Here is an 18,151-nt window from a genome sequence, read left to right on the forward strand (position 1 = left end):
CATTGCACCAAGGTGGTCTTTTTGAGATCATTTCCGTTATAACCACAAACATTTGACACCCCCAACACAATGAAACTACTCAGACAGCTGTCTACAGCCCAGAGACACATAAGAGAGACCGACCATTGATATAAGACAGGCCCAGGTATACCCAGCAAGAAATGAGACCGAGGGGTACCCCCCAACATGTCCAATCCCTATACACATTCCAGACTATGTTACTTAACACATCCCCCCCAAGATGTCTGAAAGGAATTCCCAAGATTCCTGCGAGACAATGACCAACACAAAGCAGGGGGGGTTCTCTGTGTCTCATACCTTGCCGCATATGGGCCCAAGCTTTCTTTGTCAATAATCCCTTATCAGCACGTGGCTTGGATATTTACATACAATCCCCATGCAACTTGGCTGGAGGCGGGCTCTGGAAAAGAATTACGCAGCTCAGGGGAAGTCCCCATGTTAAAAGTGACTAAACTAGGCTGTTCAGCATCTACAGAGATACAAATTAACAGGAGGTTTTTGCATTGGGCCGAATTTTTTTTTAATTACGTAATTAGGAAAAATTGGATCCCAGGTGTATCAAATCTGTTCTACGCAACATGTTGGGCCTAGGTTGTCGGCATTCAGGCAGTAATCGAAGGTGTTTGCTCACCAGTGTGTTGCGATTTTCAACCTCACCAATTTCGTCATTCGTGAAATGGGGCAAATTCTTTACTCAAAACCCCTTCGGTTGCATGTATTCTTGTCCTGTAGTTTGAAGATAATGCATTGTCTGTAGCTTGGCAAGTTCTGCCTTATGGCCTTTTTTATACCTCACTGTCGAGAAATTGAAGTTTGGCCTTCAAAACTGCTGCTTCAGCAGCTCGTGGAACTCGTAGACAAAGTCGAACTTGAAGAAGAATTTGTAACGAGGGAAGTCTTACTTCAGTGGAAGGATCGTGATATTCTCACTCAGATTGTGCAACATACTGTATCAGGCTATGATCCATTCCCAAGGCATGATGTTGTTGCACTGGATTCAGCAGGGTGAATTGCATCAGTAGCTCGACTTGACAGGTCGTTCTCGGGTGTGTCTGCCACGAAGGGTAAGTTCCTGCCCATTCCATTTTTCGTGGCTTGTCAGTGGCTGACATGATGGTGCATGTACCTTGAGTGAGGGAGGTACGTACTGCAACTTAATAGATGTAAGTTTAATGCATTTTAACAATGAAGCTGTTATCAAAATATTTCAAAAAAAATCTTTACATTAAGGCTTAGGCATTAAACGCAGGCAAAGTGAGTAGTATAAAAGAGCCGGTTCTGGATCACACGCCCTTTTCACCCCCTTTTACCCATCACACTAACCGGGGATTTCCACACGCCCTTTTGACCCCTCTCGCTGGCTAAACAACCCGTGACTAGCGCTGGGGATTTCCACTTCACTGACCTTGAACTTTTGACCCCGGCTGGCTAAACAACTCGTGACTGGCACCGGCCTGCACCAGCACTCACTCACAAACAAAAAGGGACTTCCCGTCGCTGGCCCGTTATAAAAAACGAAAAAATAACTAAATAAAAATACATAAAAATAAATGGTAGATAAAACTACGAACGTGAATTGTTATTTTTGCAAAGACACGAGCAATTCTGTCGACTTGATAGATTCGTACGATTGCTCTCGTTGTTTAAATTCCAAAAGTTTACGCAAATGCATCGATTGTAAAGAATGCCACAATTGTCACGAATGTCAAGACTGCGTCAGATGTAAGGACTGCTCCACCAGCGACGATTGTGGTAGATGTATAAATTGCGTGGCTTGTTTTAATTCATACGACTGCAGAAATTCAAATGCCTTGGACAGTTGCGAGGACTGTTACGAGTGTGCCAATTGTATCGAGTGTTTTGGTTGTACCTACTGCACCTGCTGCGTAAATTGTGTCGAGTTGGAAGGAATGGATCACGTGGTGCTCGTAGACGGCAAGCATAAAAAGCTGAGGCACGCGCGAGAGAACGAGTCATTGTCCGATTCAGCTACTAAACTCGACGCAGACTTATACAAAATTGGATTAATTATTAAATATGATGCTGACGTCGAAATTCCACCTGAATAAAAATGAAAAAAATTTTAGAAACCTAATTATAAATAGAACATGTCAACTCAAATATATATCGTCTCAAATGACCACGAACGTCTAAATGCTGGCAACAAAAACTCAAAAATTACCTATGGCCCCTTTGACTCTGAAAACTTAGTCATTTTAAGACCTGCAAAGAATTCTTCTAAGATTCTCTATTCTCACGAGGGGCAACACAAGCGATTGTTGATCAGACTTGAAGACCCTTGTTATGGCGTTAACCCGGTTTACAAATATGGCACTAAGGAACTTCTGGCCAAGATCAAATTTGTTATCAAGTGTCTCCCGATACTGAATCGCTGCTACTACGTATAAATGAGTCAGTTTACAATCATTTTGAAAAGTTAACAGATGGGATCTTGGAAAACTTACCTGCGATTACGCGTAACTCTTTTAAGGTGTCTCAAAAACTAGATGACATACCCGACCAAATTAATTACTTAGTTAAACCGGCTTATACCGATAAAAATAGGATGTACGTTAAGACAGCCTATGACGCCTCTTTGGTAGATAAATCGTTTAAAGAAATTGATCGCTCTCTTTTTGCTAATAAGAAATGCCAAGCGATCTCTTTGATCTCTCCTAAAGATATTTACTACGACGCCCACGGTTCACTTTCTTGCGGCGCGAGTTATATCGGCTATGCTAACGGTTGAAGAGAAACCTTACCTTTTGGACGCCTTTGATTAAAAGTGAGCGAGCGCAGCGAGTGGAGTAATAGTCTCAATTTAACCTCGGTTATCCCGGGGTTAATTTTTTTTTACTTTAAATAAATAAACTCTTATATAAAATGACTGATGCGGAACTTTGCCACTTGCTGAATCTAAAGGAAGTACACATAATTGGGGCAACGAGAAATGTTCAACCGAGGCCACCTTGCGATCACCAAATACTTGAAACGGGTGAAAGATACACGTGTAAACATTGCGGTCAAATTGTTGGGTGGGTTTCTTCGTTCGGAGCCGCAGACGTGGGAGATCGATATTACAAGCATCACGTTTGGAGGAAACCTAAGCCGCCAAAATCGAGAAAAACGTTGCTGAAGTATAATCTGTCTTTTCAAAACGGCGAAGCGGGTGAAATAGAATACAAGTTGAACCAAGTTTTAAACGGTAAAATCTCTCGAGGTAAACCGTTGGAAGCTTTAATTGCGGTCTGTTATCAAGACGTCACTGGGGAAACCGAATCTAAAGTGAAAGATCTATTTCAAGTTTCGGACAAGCACTGGAAAAACGCTATGGAGAAGTTTAACCTCGCCAAACAAGACGTATAAAACGTATATAATAAAATGGAGACACACACGTTTTACTTGACCGAGAGCGAGCAGGCGTTTAGATTGAAAAACGAGATCAACAACACAAAAGGAGACAAAGTAGTCCGAGTAAAGAATATTCAGTTTGAAGCTGGATATTTTAGCGTAACAAACGCTACTGAAATTGAGTGGGATACAAACTTGGACGGTAGGCCAGCGGGGGTACTTGGCGAACGACCGCCCGGTATGCCCTCAGTGGAAAGAACGGATTCATCTCCCAATCCAGAATTAGTACAAACAGCTAAAAACAGATTGATCGAAGCAAATAAAAGAGGCGAGTTAGCGGAAGAAATCAGAATCATCGCTGATGAAATTGAGCAGCTAAACCAAGAAATCGCAGCTTTAGAAGATCAGTTAAACCAAAAACAACCATCAGAAACGCGAGTGCGTTTACATTTTGATCTCGACGATAAAAAAATCAAATCAGCTTCACTGCTCGAGGGGCAAAGACAAGCTTTAGATGAAATATACGAAGGGAATCCACCAACTCGACCTACCACCACCACCAACTCCCCCAGGAGACCCAGAAGAGAATTAACTAAAAGACTTTTTTTGACGGGACTAACTGAACCTATATACGACAGACTTCATTCGCGAAGCTCATCCGAACCATTACCTCAGGATCAAAGAGGAAGCATCGTGGTATCCCCCGGTTATTATGGCATAGACTGGTTTCACTTTTTGTTAAACTCGATACCGGGCGTTTCTTTTAAGGTTCACTCGGAATCTAAACGGGTGACTTTGGCCGTTACGGACCCCAATCTCAAGTTGCGACTAAACAAAGAAGTGTCCAAGCTATTAAACTTACCCAAAATAAAACTTTTACCCAACGTTATTTACGAAGGCAAGTACGATTTAAACCCCTTGAAACTCGCGTTTATTCATTGCGAACAATTAAATACATTTGACAACTTTTATAACGGGCGGACTTCAGACTTGCTGTACGTGATAGCTACCGAGCCTCGCACCCGTAATCACTGTGAAACGCCTAAAAAGTTAATCGACAGGAACATCAGTGAATTGACTTTTTCTGTTAAAAACGACAGAGGTGAGCTCTTGAATAACATCGGCAAAATTTTAATCGAGTTAGACATTTTTTTAAACGCGTAATTATAAAAGTAATAAGATGACGACAAACATATACCCTGATTTAAGTAAAAACCCAGAGTTGACTGAACAAGCGGAGACAAAGGTTTACAGGCTAAGAAAGATCGAAGAAATTAAATCTCAAATCCAAAGAGAACGCGACGCGAGGGAAAATAGTTACAAAAAGATCAAACGACTCTTAACCGCGCTCGGATACGTGGAATATGGAGTAGAAGCACTGGGTGCCACATCGGCAGCCGTAGGCATTCCCGCCATTTTGGGCGTCATTACCGGACCCGTCGGGGTCGTGATGGAAGGCGCTGCTATCAGTGCGTTTGGCGCTTACGCGATTCTAAAGTACGCCTCCCGTAGACTCACCCACAAAACTAAAAAACACGATCAAATTCGAATTTTGGCAGACGCTAAATTAAATACCATCGAAGAATACGTATCTCACGCGATTGAAGACGGTGACATATCCCAGGAAGAATTTGTCCTTATTTTATCCGAGCTGAAAAAGTTTAACGAGATGAAAGAAAAGATCAGATCGCGTACGTCTACAAAATTGGAAGCGAGCAAAGCGAGCGAAACTTCTAAAGAAGAATTTGAACGTCAAGTCAACGAAAGAGCAGAAGCGCTAGCCAACGAACGGGCGGCGGTTTTAAAAAAAGATCTTATGAAAAAACTTGGCGAATGAGTTTAACAAAGTCGGTTGAGTACAAGCGTAGAGGGTACGACCGGAGCGAGTACGAAGAGAATCCACCCACTTATCGAGAAGCGACTATTCCAACGGCACCTGTAAAAGACTGGTAAAGATTATTTTTAAAATTCTTTTAAAATAAATGGGAGGCAATTTTAGTAGTCTAAATATTTTAGTAAACGAAGACAATTCCTTTACAGCCGAGTTTCCAAATTTAACGCACGCGTATAAATTACCAAAAGTAACTACGGATGAAGCGGTCAATAGGTGGTCTGCCGAGGCGATATCGTTTTACCAAAATCAATTTAATTTCGCGGTCTATTGCGCGACGACGGCCTGCGGTGTGGGTTTTGATCTGCTGTCAGACCATAATCCGTATGTCTCGGCTTTATTTAATTTTCACGTGTATTACACCGTACGAAAAATATTTTACGACTGCGTGATGCCCATTCCGAGCGACGACGTATTTGACGCGTTACACAATAATTACGACCATCGGAAGTTTACCGACACGTGTCTTTTATACGGAGTAGACCCGAATAAATCGTACAAACAAACGAGGGACACTTTGTCGAACGGATTAGGCACAGCTTACTACTACGACAATGGATATATACCCGTTCCGGGTAAAAACTACGACGCGTACGACTTACACGTGACCAACGGTAAATACGCGGGATCTACTTACATGGGATTTGGATGGGCGAAGCCACCTAAAGGCTCCGGTCACGCGAGTACATACACAGTTACCTGGATTTCACAGTCGGTCGCGGTTACGTTGGCCTGGTGGGACTTCGTTCCTAAAAAGTCTCGGTTGACTGACGTGGGAATCACCAAGGTAAATGAATCAATTCGAGCTTACGTCTACGCATTACTAGGGGCACAGGCGCAGACCAAGACCAGCGTTTTGGCTACCGGCACCGGATTAGACGCGCGACGGCAATTTATTACGATCGTAGAATCTTTAATTAATTCGGGTCCCGATTTGGAACAGTCGATTGACCAATATCAAGATTCGTTACAGTACGCAAAAACGCCGTTGAACTTCGTAGTTGCCCCAGGTTTGTACCTGGTGCCCTCGGACATGGACTTACGCATCGGTACGTTTGAGGGATACAACAATAATTTACAAGCCGCGACTGAGGATATGAAGACTGGGTACGTACCGAGTTTGAATAACGGAACGAGCAGAGCGAGTACGAGTACTGGCAAAGAGGAATTACCAGAACCGGCAGTGTTACCGAGGAAGCAACCAAAGCCTTTAGACGCCCACAACGAAGAGAAACTATCATTAACCGTTGGAGCCGTTGCAGTGGGTGTTGTCGGGTTTATATTATACAAGGTTTTCACTTAAACGTTTTGAATTAAAGCAAAAAAAAATTCACCCCAAATTTGGGATGAATTTTTATTTATTTTAAAATCTCTTTTTACCCATTCTTTTGCACGTATGTCAAAAGCAGAACACCCGCGCCTACAAACAAGGTCCACACGTGTTCCGCCACCCATCCAACAGCTTTACTCGCCACGTTAAAAATCCAACTCAAAATGCTACCTATGATCCCGGGCAAAGCGTCCAAAGCCTTCAACCCAAGTTTCTTTAATACGTTGGCTAAATTTTGTAATTGTCGTTTGATCCAATCGGTGACCCCGCCTTTGGAAGGAGGAGCAGGCGTTGGTTTAGGTGCGGGTTCAGGCGTTGGTTTAGGATTTCCAACAGCTCTGACGCTGGCCACGATACTACTAACGATGGTGCTCACAGCTAAACCAAAAGCCGCTAAGATGCTCGCGATTGTGACGCCTTGTTCTCTAAATATCGTTCGAATCTTATCACCCAGTGTGTCATCTGAATGTAAAGCGTAACTAATTACTTCTTTTATTCGCGTTATTTGACTTTTGAGTTTACCGTTTAATATGTCTCTTTGAGCTTGTAGTCCTTCGAGTTGATCTTTCAAGTCGCGTAAATGACCCGAATCTTCAGAAGTCTCGAGTCTACTTATTTCTTCTTGAATTTCTGTAATTTTAGCTTCGTTTAATCGTATCTGTCCTCTAATCGTTCGCAATTGTTCGTCTAATCCTAAGAGCTCTCTATGGTTTAATCCTTCTGTTTGAACGTTTGTGTCTTGGGTGAGCTCTTCTACGATTTCACTTACTTGATCTGATATTTGGGGTAACTCTTCCATTGGAATGCTCTCGGGTTGAATAGATTTTAACTTTGATTCAGCTTTTTGCACCGATCTTCCATAATTTTTAAATCCTAATTTGTATCTTATAAAATCTTGCGCTTCACCCGTTCCGGTGTATCCAGCAGCCTTGGCGTTTTGGACGATTGTTTTAAGACCGACGACATAATCTGGATTTCTTTTACTGGTTAATAGCACATCACCGTATTTGCCTTCGCGTTTGTAAAATAAACCTACGCCTTTGCGGTAATCAAACTTTTCATAGTGAAGTACCGACGGTGTATCTTCTCTTCCGGCGAGTTCAAAATATCGGTAAAAGGCTTCTACATTTGGGCGAGTTATGAATACCGCTCTCCCCCGTTCTAAAGGATCATCGGGTAACGTTACCGGCCTTGGGTTTATTTCCAATTTTGACCCAATCGGTTTTATTATTACCGTTCCTCCGTATGGTTCGTCCAATACAGGTTCATTTGGTTCAATCGGTACTGTTCCTATTCTTAGTTCATTAAATGAAGTGTCGGTATCGTCTAATCCAGGCTCAATAAAGGACGTTTCTTGGTCAAGCTCATTTTCTTGATCTTGGTCTTCTAAGAGAGGTGTTTCCTCAAGATCGAATCCCCCTTCTGCCATTTCTTTTATAGTATACGTTTTATATTTTTTTTAAGCGGTGGGTAGGCTAGCGGGTAGAATACCCTGCGCCACCAACCAACCATGGGTAGCCAATGCACCACTGGACAAAGCGGTTAATTTTAATGCATCTTCGGCGGACAACCTATTTAGATCCGGTGGTTTAATTTTAAATAGCTTACTCGATAGCATGGCGTATCCGAGTGAGATTCCTGAAACAACTGCGCCGTGATAAACCGTATTGGCGATTCCGTTTACGTCGATTGATTTAGCGTTACTCATATTTATATATAAAGAACTTTTAAATTGAGGAACTTTTATTCCATATCTAAAATCGGTTCTTGTTTGGGAATACTCGCTTCTTGCTTTGGCTGAATAATTTGTCGAGTGGGTTGTGAACTGCTCGACTTGTTTCTCCAAATTAAGTAGAGAAGAACCCCCGCAACCCCCAAGGAACCGAGTATCAAGCTTCTGTTCTCTGTAACCGTTTTGTAGATCTTGATCTCTTTGTTGCTTTCTTCGCCCGATAGTTCCATCTTAACGAGTTGTTGCTTCATCTTCTTGTTATGTTCCGCTAACTTCTTACCTTGTTCTACAGGCTTTGGATTTTTAGCTTTAGTAACTGACTTAACTACCTTCTGAATTTGGTTGCTCGAGTTCGTTTCGTTGTTTTCCTGTTGCTGATTCACTTCCGTTTCTGTTGACATCCTCTTTTATAATAAGAGAACTTTTGTTGAATTCTAAATGTTTTGTTGTAATTAAAGCTGCTGTAAGTGGAGACAGGTACACTCCATACTCGTAACAGACCTCTGTAAGTAAATGACCCATAGTTTGATTTATAATCGGATCGTCGTTGAGGTCTTTAGTAAGCGCTTCTTCAGACTTTAAGTTGACGTTGAATCCGAGTAGATCGATCGGGGTGGCTATTCCTAGTAGGCGAGAGTACAAACTTAAAATTGAATGACCGAGCGTTCTGACGATTTCTTTGCCAAACTTAACTTCGTAGAGGTTAAACAACTTTTCTTGATCTTTTGGTGGCAGAGCTTCAATTTCTTTGATCGAGTATTCTTTACCTAGGTATTTTTTAGATTCACCCGAGGCAGCTATCGCGCAAAGTCTATCCTTTACGTTTGAGGTTGATTCGTTTGATTCGCTTTTTGAATCGGTGAGTATAGATTTAATATCGTTCATTTAATTATATACGTTTTAAATTTGTTGACCGTTTGTTTGAAGCAAAGGTATTCGTAGGTATAATAAGTTAAATTAGCTGCGATAACTAGCTGGATAAGTAGTTGAACGTATTGTAGCACGGTTATCATTTAATATAAAGCAAATAGAATTTAGCTATAACTGAGTTGACGTAACCCAGTTATAGCAAAAGGTAAGCAAAAGACAACTAAATTTAACTAGTTTTATAGTAGTGGTGTGAGTGCTCGATCTCTAGTTTATCGCTCTTTCTAGCGTTGTTACACTTCAAACAACAAAGCACACAATTTGATTTGATATGCCCGATTCTATTGTCTAGTCGTTCAATAGTGCATAAATCGTCTCTATTATCTATAAATTGCATTTCAACTTTGCAGTCCGGATAAAAACAACGAGGGTAGTCCTCGATTAACCTGCGGCAGAAATCCGTATCAATAAAATTATTAGGGTCAAATCTATCATATTTCTTATCTGATTTTCGAGCGCTGCGAATCCAACCCCGAATCGTTACCTTGATTGGATCTGAACAAATTTTGCAGAGACGTTTTTCTTTTTTGTGCCCGCAAATAGATGTCCCTTCACATTTAGCGCACTGATGTCTTAATCTCCCATGGTCGCAGATACCTGAACCTCCGCAGTCAACGCACTGATGTCTTTGACGTCCGTGGGGGCATTTGCTTCGTTCCTGTCGAGCTCGTACTTTGGCAATGCAATTGTCGCAGTTTAAATTAATTTTACCACTTCTTTGTACAGAGTAGTTCGTTAGGTCCAGGAGACTACGACACATTTTACATTTCTTGTTCTCGATCATATTATTTAACAAACGTAATTAAAATTTTTTCTTCATTTTTATTGAACGAAATAATTTGCGGGTGGTTCTGTATTCAACACCAATTTACTGAACCGAACGTCGCGTAGGTGCCTTTTAATTTCCCCTCTCTTTTCGTCCGGTACTACATCGTTTTCATCCAAACATTGATCAAACGAATTACGATCCTTGCAATGAAATATTGCGGTCCAGGCGGTATTCTCTCTGAAGTCTTTTAAAACGGAATTATACTTTTGCGTAAGTAACCAACACGAATGGAGGTAATGTCGACCCGAGAACGCCATTTTAGACAAAGCGCAAACGGATCCGCTTTTTGACTTCTTTCGATACTTAATAAATTGATCGGCTGCACAATCGTCGATAATAAATAATGTATTTACACCATCGAATATTTTTTGATAAAGTTCTATCGCCTCATTTAGTTCTAGTTTCTCTCGATCTAAATCACAAAGATAAACGTTTTCGCCGGTGTACACCCACAGTCGTTCTAAATACGTTTTATTCTTAAGGAGGGTCGGACAGATAATCACGATAGCTTCAAACGCAAAACGATATTCTGTCTCTAAAAGATTTAAGATCCAGTTGGTCTTCCCGCTGCCAGTTTTGCCCACGATTAAGGCGCAATGGGGATTTCTAAACATCTCGTTCTCGCTACGCTCGTAGCTCGCTCGCTCTGCTCGCTCGTTCATTTTTAATAAATCAAACTTTTAAGATTTCCGTCCTCCACCGTTAGTTGAGAGTCCATCACCAGGAATACGTACATAGTCAGCGGTCCTGTGGTCTCAGCCGTTCGTTCCATCTGTATAGATATGTCCCCGCCTCCACCGAGAGGTCTGCCCGACCCGTGAGCCGAGTTATCGTCAGAACTTCGGAAGTCTAGCCACAAACCGTACTTGTCTTTTAGGTAGTCTGCCATGTCTACTCCCAACAAGGATAAGTCCGAGACGACTCCTCTAGCCAATTCTTTATCCGAGTCTCCGAAATATTTAGTAACTTCGTTCCAGTGTTGATATTCAAACAGACCCTGCGAGTACAATTGATTAGGTCTACCTTCAACCGTCACAATCGTTTTTGTGATGTGCAGATTATAAAACTTTTGCGGGTTCTTGATCGTCGGGTCTTTAAACAGGATCAAAATTCCTTTCAAGCTCTTGATCGTCTGGTCTATGCTAATGTTCCATAGCGTGTCTGACTTGTTTACCGCTTGCTTCTTCCACGAGTGAATCTGGTCGAATAGATAATACATCGTCTTCTTGTTTCTCAAGGTTTGCGCCAAGTCTCGATTGGTAACGACCTCATATTCCAAGGTAAGGTCTGAAATTTGATATTCCGCGGCTGTATCTGACGAATTAACCACTTTGTCGTGATCGTTAAAAACCAGTTGATACGTCAGAGGCTCTTTAAACCACGAAGGATAAAATGGGGTATGGTCCGTCAACATAGGCGTGTCTAGTGGAATCGCGTACCTGTTTTTAAAAGCGTCGGCGATTGCCTTGTCTTTACCGTCGTTTGCGGCGTCATTAGCATCGTCAGCCCCTAGACGTAACTTAGCTATATTTTCTTTCTCTAGTCCAAAATACGCCATATTTTTGGTCTGCGACGGGGGTAACCAATTGTCCTTAAAATTGTGAAATACGTCCGCGTCTCGGTAACTTACGATTTTATTTCCCTGGAGACTTATATTTATTTCCGACACCAGGTTTCTCGCCACGTTGTTATAAACCGTCCTGTTGTCGTCCGAGGCGCCGTCGAGGTCGAGTTTAAAAGCCAACTTTGCCGTGCCGGGTACAATGACGTCATCAGTGCCTAAAGCGGGGAATTTTACGGTCAATGTATTTTTCGCGGCTATAGTGCTCGGGTTGTGCGTAATGGTGACTTCGCGCCGCTCGCCTTTGATCGCGCGAGGAACTTTAAGTCTGCGACTCGGGTTAAGCTTTTTGGTGTACTGTTGCGACATTCTTACTTTTAATATATAGTAGTTTTATTAATACTATTCTTATTTACGATTCTTATTTTATCATTTTAAAAAGAAAAGAAAACACGACTAACGTTAAACCCGCTGCAAAAAACAGATCTTTGTATTTTTCACTTTGGGAATTATCTAACATATGGGCGATTTCAGCATGCATGTCGTCGATCTTTAGCTGAGTTTCTACCTGTTCGGTTTGAATATCGATTAATTTATCTTTAATTTCGGTAATACTCGCTTCGCTCGTTGCTCGCTTCGCTTCGCTTCGCTTCGCTTCGCTCGTTATCCATATTTAATTTAACCTTATTTTAAAAATGGCTAGTGCTTTAATGATGGTTGGAGGAGCAATAGTAAACGCCTTAGCATTCACGGGCTCAAATTTTTTATTTAGCAGTTTATCAAAAAGTAAAGTCGACGAAGAACGAAAGCGACACGACCTCGCGTTAGAACAATTGGCGCAAGCGAAAGAAGAATGGGAACAAAAACGCGTACACATGCTAGACTTTTTGAACGAACGAATGCGACAAGAACGCGCGAGTCAGCAGACATTTGTAAACGTGGACGAAGCCTTACGAGCTTATTCGGAATTGACCGGTAAGAATATTATCCCGTTACCGCCAGAGCCTAAGTTATCCGATTTTTACGAACCTTCCGAAGATCAAAAAATTCGCGAGTTTGTTTGGATTATAGGTGGAACTGCGATAGTCGGGTTACTAGCTTATCGGTACGCTTAACTTTAAAAACTAGTATTTTTAAAATGGACCAAACTTTTAAAAAACTATTTTACAGTCCACAGGGTTACTGGCGAGGAGAAAGTGCTGTCGATCGTCTACACGAAAAAACCGGTGCAGACAAATCGGTCGTCAGAAACTGGCTTAAAAAGCAGGCCGTTTGGCAAATATACTTACCCGCACCACATTACGTACCCAGACCTACAATGTGGCAATCAGAATCGGTCGAACCTAATTACGCGCATCAAATGGACATACTTTATTTACCCTGGGACCGAGTTAAAAGAAAAACATTTAAGTACGCTTTGACCGTGGTAGACGTGGGTTCCCGGTATAAAGAAGCAGAATCGTTGACCAGTAAAACCGCCGAGCAAGTGAGTGAGGCAATAAAGAAGATTTACGAGCGATCACCTCTGACCTGGCCCAAATTCGTAATGGTGGACTCGGGATCTGAATTCAAAGGCGAGTTCAAACGGTTAATGACAAAAAATAAAGTACAAATTCAAGTGGGTGAACCTGGGGTACACAGATCTCAAGGAATCGTGGAAAGGTTTAACCGCACTTTAGCCGAAAGGTTATTTGGCCACCAATACGCTCAAGAAATGTTAAACGTGGGTGTGCGTAACGTAGAATGGGTAGATCGTTTGCCCCAGGTCGTGAAATCGTTAAACGAGGAAAAAACGCGATTAATAGATGCCGTTCCTGCAGAAGCCGTCAAATTAGCGAGCGGAGTGAAACAAGAACCGAGTGCACCTGTAAGAACTACCCAAAGAGAACTTCCTCCAGACGCGGTCGTTAGATACCTCTATTACCCGGGCGAGCAAGAGGGTGGCACCGTCAGAAGGGCAACAGATCCCATCTGGTCCGTGGACGTCTACCAAATTGAAAAGCGAACTAGTCAATTTAAACGAGTGAAAGGAAAACGCGCCAAAACGGGCCCAACATTGTACTACCTATTAAACGGCCCTAATAGGAATTTCGTCAAAGAGGAACTTCAGGTAGTACCCGAGGATACAGAATTACCGAATTAGGTAATTCCCGCCAGCTCACTTCGTTCGCTTATGCCCGTAAGCTAACGTATCGATTCCATTCGGTAATATGTAGCGCTTTGTGTCCAACGGCGACAGACTAAGTTTATTTTGTGAAATGGTGAACACCCGATATTTATCCGATCTAAATAATTGTTGCTTATTGCAATAATGCGTTTTGTCAAATAGGCAGCTTTTATACATCTCGTGGGTCAAGCTTTTCTCAGTTACTACTTTGGAAACCCCTTTCGCCTTCTTTAAAGAAAAGTACTCGCTTCGCTCGTAGCTCGCTTGCGCTCGCTTTTGATCGGTAGTTAAGATTGAATACATTTTTGGCCTGATACAAACGGCTTCTAAAATTGTTTTACCGCCAAACTCGTCTTTCATTTTGCCGATGACTTTCTTATTTTTGACGCTGTAAAGCGGATGACCGATTGGGTAATTACTAAAGTCAAATAAATTACGCTTTTCGTTTAGGTAACCAGTTAAATCGTCGGAGCTTTGCTCGATTTGAACTAATAGAGAATCAGTGTCCGTATAAAGTAAGCGTACCCCCTCACCAAAAGTTGATTTTAGTTCGTTGTAGTAGAAATCATACATCAACGTTTTTGAAATATCGAGAATACTTACACCGCAATAGATTGGCTTATTTAATTTTGTTTTGGTTCGGTACATCTCCATAAACGAAAGCTCACAATCCTCAAATGGCACCGTCGATTTATAATTTGGTTTATAAGTTAATTTTTTGTATTTGGCGGCGTCTTGTTCGTCCCTTAGGAGGTGGCCGTCAATTCGATATCTCACATTTTCCATCGTCTTGCCAAAGACCAAATTGTTCATCAATTTGAAAAAGTCCTTCTCAAAATCATTTTTTGCTTTCTTGCGCAATTTCGTGTTTTTATCTATGTAGCTTTTCATCCACGGCTTTTGGCGGAAACGCAGTACCCGGTGAACTTCTTTGATCCACAACCCTAGTTTGAGATATTTTTGCAATGTACGATAATGACACACATATTTTTCTTTGGTGTCCAAAGTAGCCACTAGTTTGTCTACCGAGGTCACTTGCTCGCCATTACCAATTACATCCTGTTGGTAACTCGAAAACCATTCGTTTGGTACCGACATGTTTTCAGGTGCAAGTGGAAAGTCATTATGTTTGTCATGGTGACGTTCCGGGTAATCTAAAGAGATCTCAAACATGTAACCGTAGTCGTCAGTTAGTCGCAACTCTTGGATGTAATAGTAATTAAATTTTGCTAAGTCTGTTTCCCAGGTAAATTCCCCTACGGGCAAATATTTGCTCATCGCCCAGCCGTATAAATTATTTGCGTCTAGGTACATGATCTGTGACTCTGGCTTATTGGGGTCGTAGCCAGGTAGTTCTGGACTATTAGCCTTTGCATATCGCTTTGCACCCACACTCGAGATACCACCTCTTTTTGCCCTTTCAAAAAACAAGTGCTTGTCGATGTCTGTCAGTAGTTCCAGTTGTATACCCGAATGCTTTAAGAGGGCGTCCCACGACAGGCCTGGCGCCGTATAATAGTTGGCTGCGTCAAGGCCGTAGTTCTTCTTACACACCTTCCGGAAGTTCTCAAATACACCCGCTAACAATAGCACGTCCGTTTCCACGTATAAGTCGTGGTAGTCACCTAAGTTTTGACAGCCAAAGGCTTCCCATACTTTCTCCGCACGAGCATATTCTTGCTGGGTTATCCCTCCCTGCTTCAGAGAGCTATAGAAAGCGTCTACTGGTGGGAGCCGTCTCTCTTGGAACCGATCAAAAGAGTCTATATACTCATAGGGGTAAATTCCCTTTTCCAAGAGTAAATGAGTCCTCCCTTCGGTCGTACCCGCTGCGCTTTTATTATTTTTAAACCTTTCGCAAAGTAAGTTAAAATCATCGGGGGAACAATTTTTAACCAACCGATCTAGCGAAGCCGCCATAAAATGAAAGGAGTCCAAAAATCTGAGTTGGCCAAAAGAAAACGAAATGTAATTTTCAGTATTTTTAGCGATCAACTTGATTGATTTTCCGTAAAATTCGTGAGCGCCTTGCATAATCAAGTGTGCGTCGTATTTCTCCAGGTTATGTAAGATCACCGGAATAGGTGTTTGATCGACCACTATTCTTAACTTGAGATTACAACTAGCGTGCGCTGGGCCTCGGTACCTCCCCGTCACGTGACAATGATCTCTAACCTTTCTAAAATTGTTGATGGGCTTTTTGCAATCTAAACATTTCCACTCTTTGAACTATTTATCTTTGCCTTCGACTTTAACTATACGACAAAACTTGATTTTTTCTTCTTTTGTCTCTGGTGGTTTTGGAATATCACATTGGCAGTGAGATTCACCCGCTTTCGCCCGATCTATCAACTTTTCGCAGATTCAACATCTATTACATTTTTCGTAAATTTTTTGTAACTCGGGTGACCAGATCAACTTCGCTTTGTTTTTAAACGTTTCGTTGATATTCTCTGTTTCCTGAGAAAGTGACCCTACAAAATCAACAGCCGCGTCTTGACCTCTATATGTTTTTCGGCTAGTACAAACTCCATCGCATCTAACGACAGCGTATGAGTATCCACAGGGCTTGTGAATCTGTGTTTTAACCGTATTTGTGTCTGCTGGCGGTAATTTTTCTAAAACAGACTCAAAATCGGCGTAAATGACAAAAGGCGCGTTTTGCTTATTTTTGTAATTTTTGAACTTGAGTATATTTTCACCCTCGGCTGACATTTCAACTTTACATGTAGGAACGTTTAAGCCTTGGCAATCTTCTTTGTGTCTGATTAACTTTTCTTCCGTTTGGAAATGCGACATGCACTTGAAACACCAGTGTTTCTTATGCTCGTGATGATCGATATCACTCGTCAACCGAGAAAAGTTTTTAATCCAACAGTAGTAATTCTCTTCATCTCGGGTAAAATAAAGTAAATTGATCGGTTCTTCTTGACGCTTGCTTTTGTGGAGAATGTAAATACCGTCTTTTTTGGTGTAACCAAACACATTGATCGCCAAGTTATTTTGCGACTCGATACGAGGGATTTGTGAAATCGGTGTTGGAAATCTTATGTTTGTAAAATTTAAACCATCTGATTCTGACCGGTAAGTCGAAGGCCGCTCCTTATTTATTTTATATTTTGGATTTGTTTCTAGCTGACTTTTGACTCCGTCTGAATACAGCTTTAAAGCTGCTCTCAACGTCCATCGGATACATTCTTGATCTTTATTTTGGACGTTTATGATTGCTTTTTTGTCTAACAGTTCCTTAGGCAACGGAATGTAAGAAGAACCCACTGGATTATATTTAACCACGTTGATGTAAAAAGCGACAACTTTGTCAAAGATCCAACCCGAGCCTTTTTGTGTATGGGCCTCCACCTGTTCGATTTGTTCTTCGCGTTGCTTAGCGAGTGCATTTTTAACGCTTGGTTTATTTGTTACTACGTCTTGATCACTCTGAAATGGAAAAGTGCCGTAGTCAATCGTTCCGTCAAGTTTTTCCAATCTAAACTGCACTTTAAGATGTGTTTGTAATTTGTAACTCCCGATTTCTTTGAGTTCGGCTAACGCTGTTTTCTCTATCAACTGCTTGTAAAAATAAAAAAAAATGTATTAGGTCATCTTCATAGAAGCGAGGAATCAATTCCCAATTACGAAAATTATCTTTAAAACGCCTTATACGTTTAATGTCTACTTCCTCGAGTTCTTTAGGTTGTGTATAAGCTTTAATCGCATTGATAAAGTCCTGTTTGCCGTATCTGTCTTTGTTTGCATAAGGAATATTATATTTTTGTACCGTTTTCAACAGCTGCCGATATGACTGACGCCGGAGATATCTAAATTGTTTTTGATCCTCTTTGATAGCGTTTATTAGTTCAAATCGTGTATGGTGTTTATTTTTAGGTGACGGTAATGGGATGTTATACCGCTTGACAAAATCTTCTAAAAACGCCTTCTTAAATCGAGTAAAATGTTTTAGTATTGGTCTGTGTAGAAGGTTGCTCATGTCTCTATTTATATGTAGATCTCTAAAATTTTTATCATTTTTTCTATCGACTTGACTTGACATGTTTTTTATATATAGGTCATTTATTTAAGGCGGTTTGTTTTGCTTTGAACAGAGCCAAGGTCACTAGTTTAGACCGGAAAAGCAAGGGAAAATCCCTTTTTGTTTGTGAGTGAGTGCTGGTGCAGGCCGGTGCCAGTCACGAGTTGTTTAGACAGCCGGGGTCAAAAGTTCAAGGTCAGTGAAGTGGAAATCCCCAGCGCTAGTCACGGGTTGTTTAGCCAGCGAGAGGGGTCAAAAGGGCGTGTGGAAATCCCCGGTTAGTGTGATGGGTAAAAGGGGGTGAAAAGGGCG

General features: G+C 41.6%; 1 protein-coding gene across 1 annotated transcript; it reads left to right on the forward strand.

Moving 5' to 3' along the window:
• Window positions 1-2,247: 2,247 nt before the first annotated feature.
• Window positions 2,248-9,421, forward strand: LOC147800548 (uncharacterized). Its single transcript, XM_087140140.1, has 2 exons — window positions 2,248-5,321; window positions 9,097-9,421. The coding sequence occupies exon 1, from the start codon at window positions 3,403-3,405 to the stop codon at window positions 4,534-4,536; it is 1,134 nt and encodes a 377-aa protein (XP_086996266.1). The 5' UTR covers window positions 2,248-3,402; the 3' UTR covers window positions 4,537-5,321; window positions 9,097-9,421.
• The last annotated feature ends 8,730 nt before the right edge of the window (window positions 9,422-18,151 follow it).

This window comes from Acanthaster planci, linkage group LG01 (genome assembly GCF_054643075.1).
Source record: "Acanthaster planci isolate LZ-2023a linkage group LG01, COTS_SCS, whole genome shotgun sequence".
Lineage (NCBI taxonomy): Eukaryota > Metazoa > Echinodermata > Asteroidea > Valvatida > Acanthasteridae > Acanthaster > Acanthaster planci.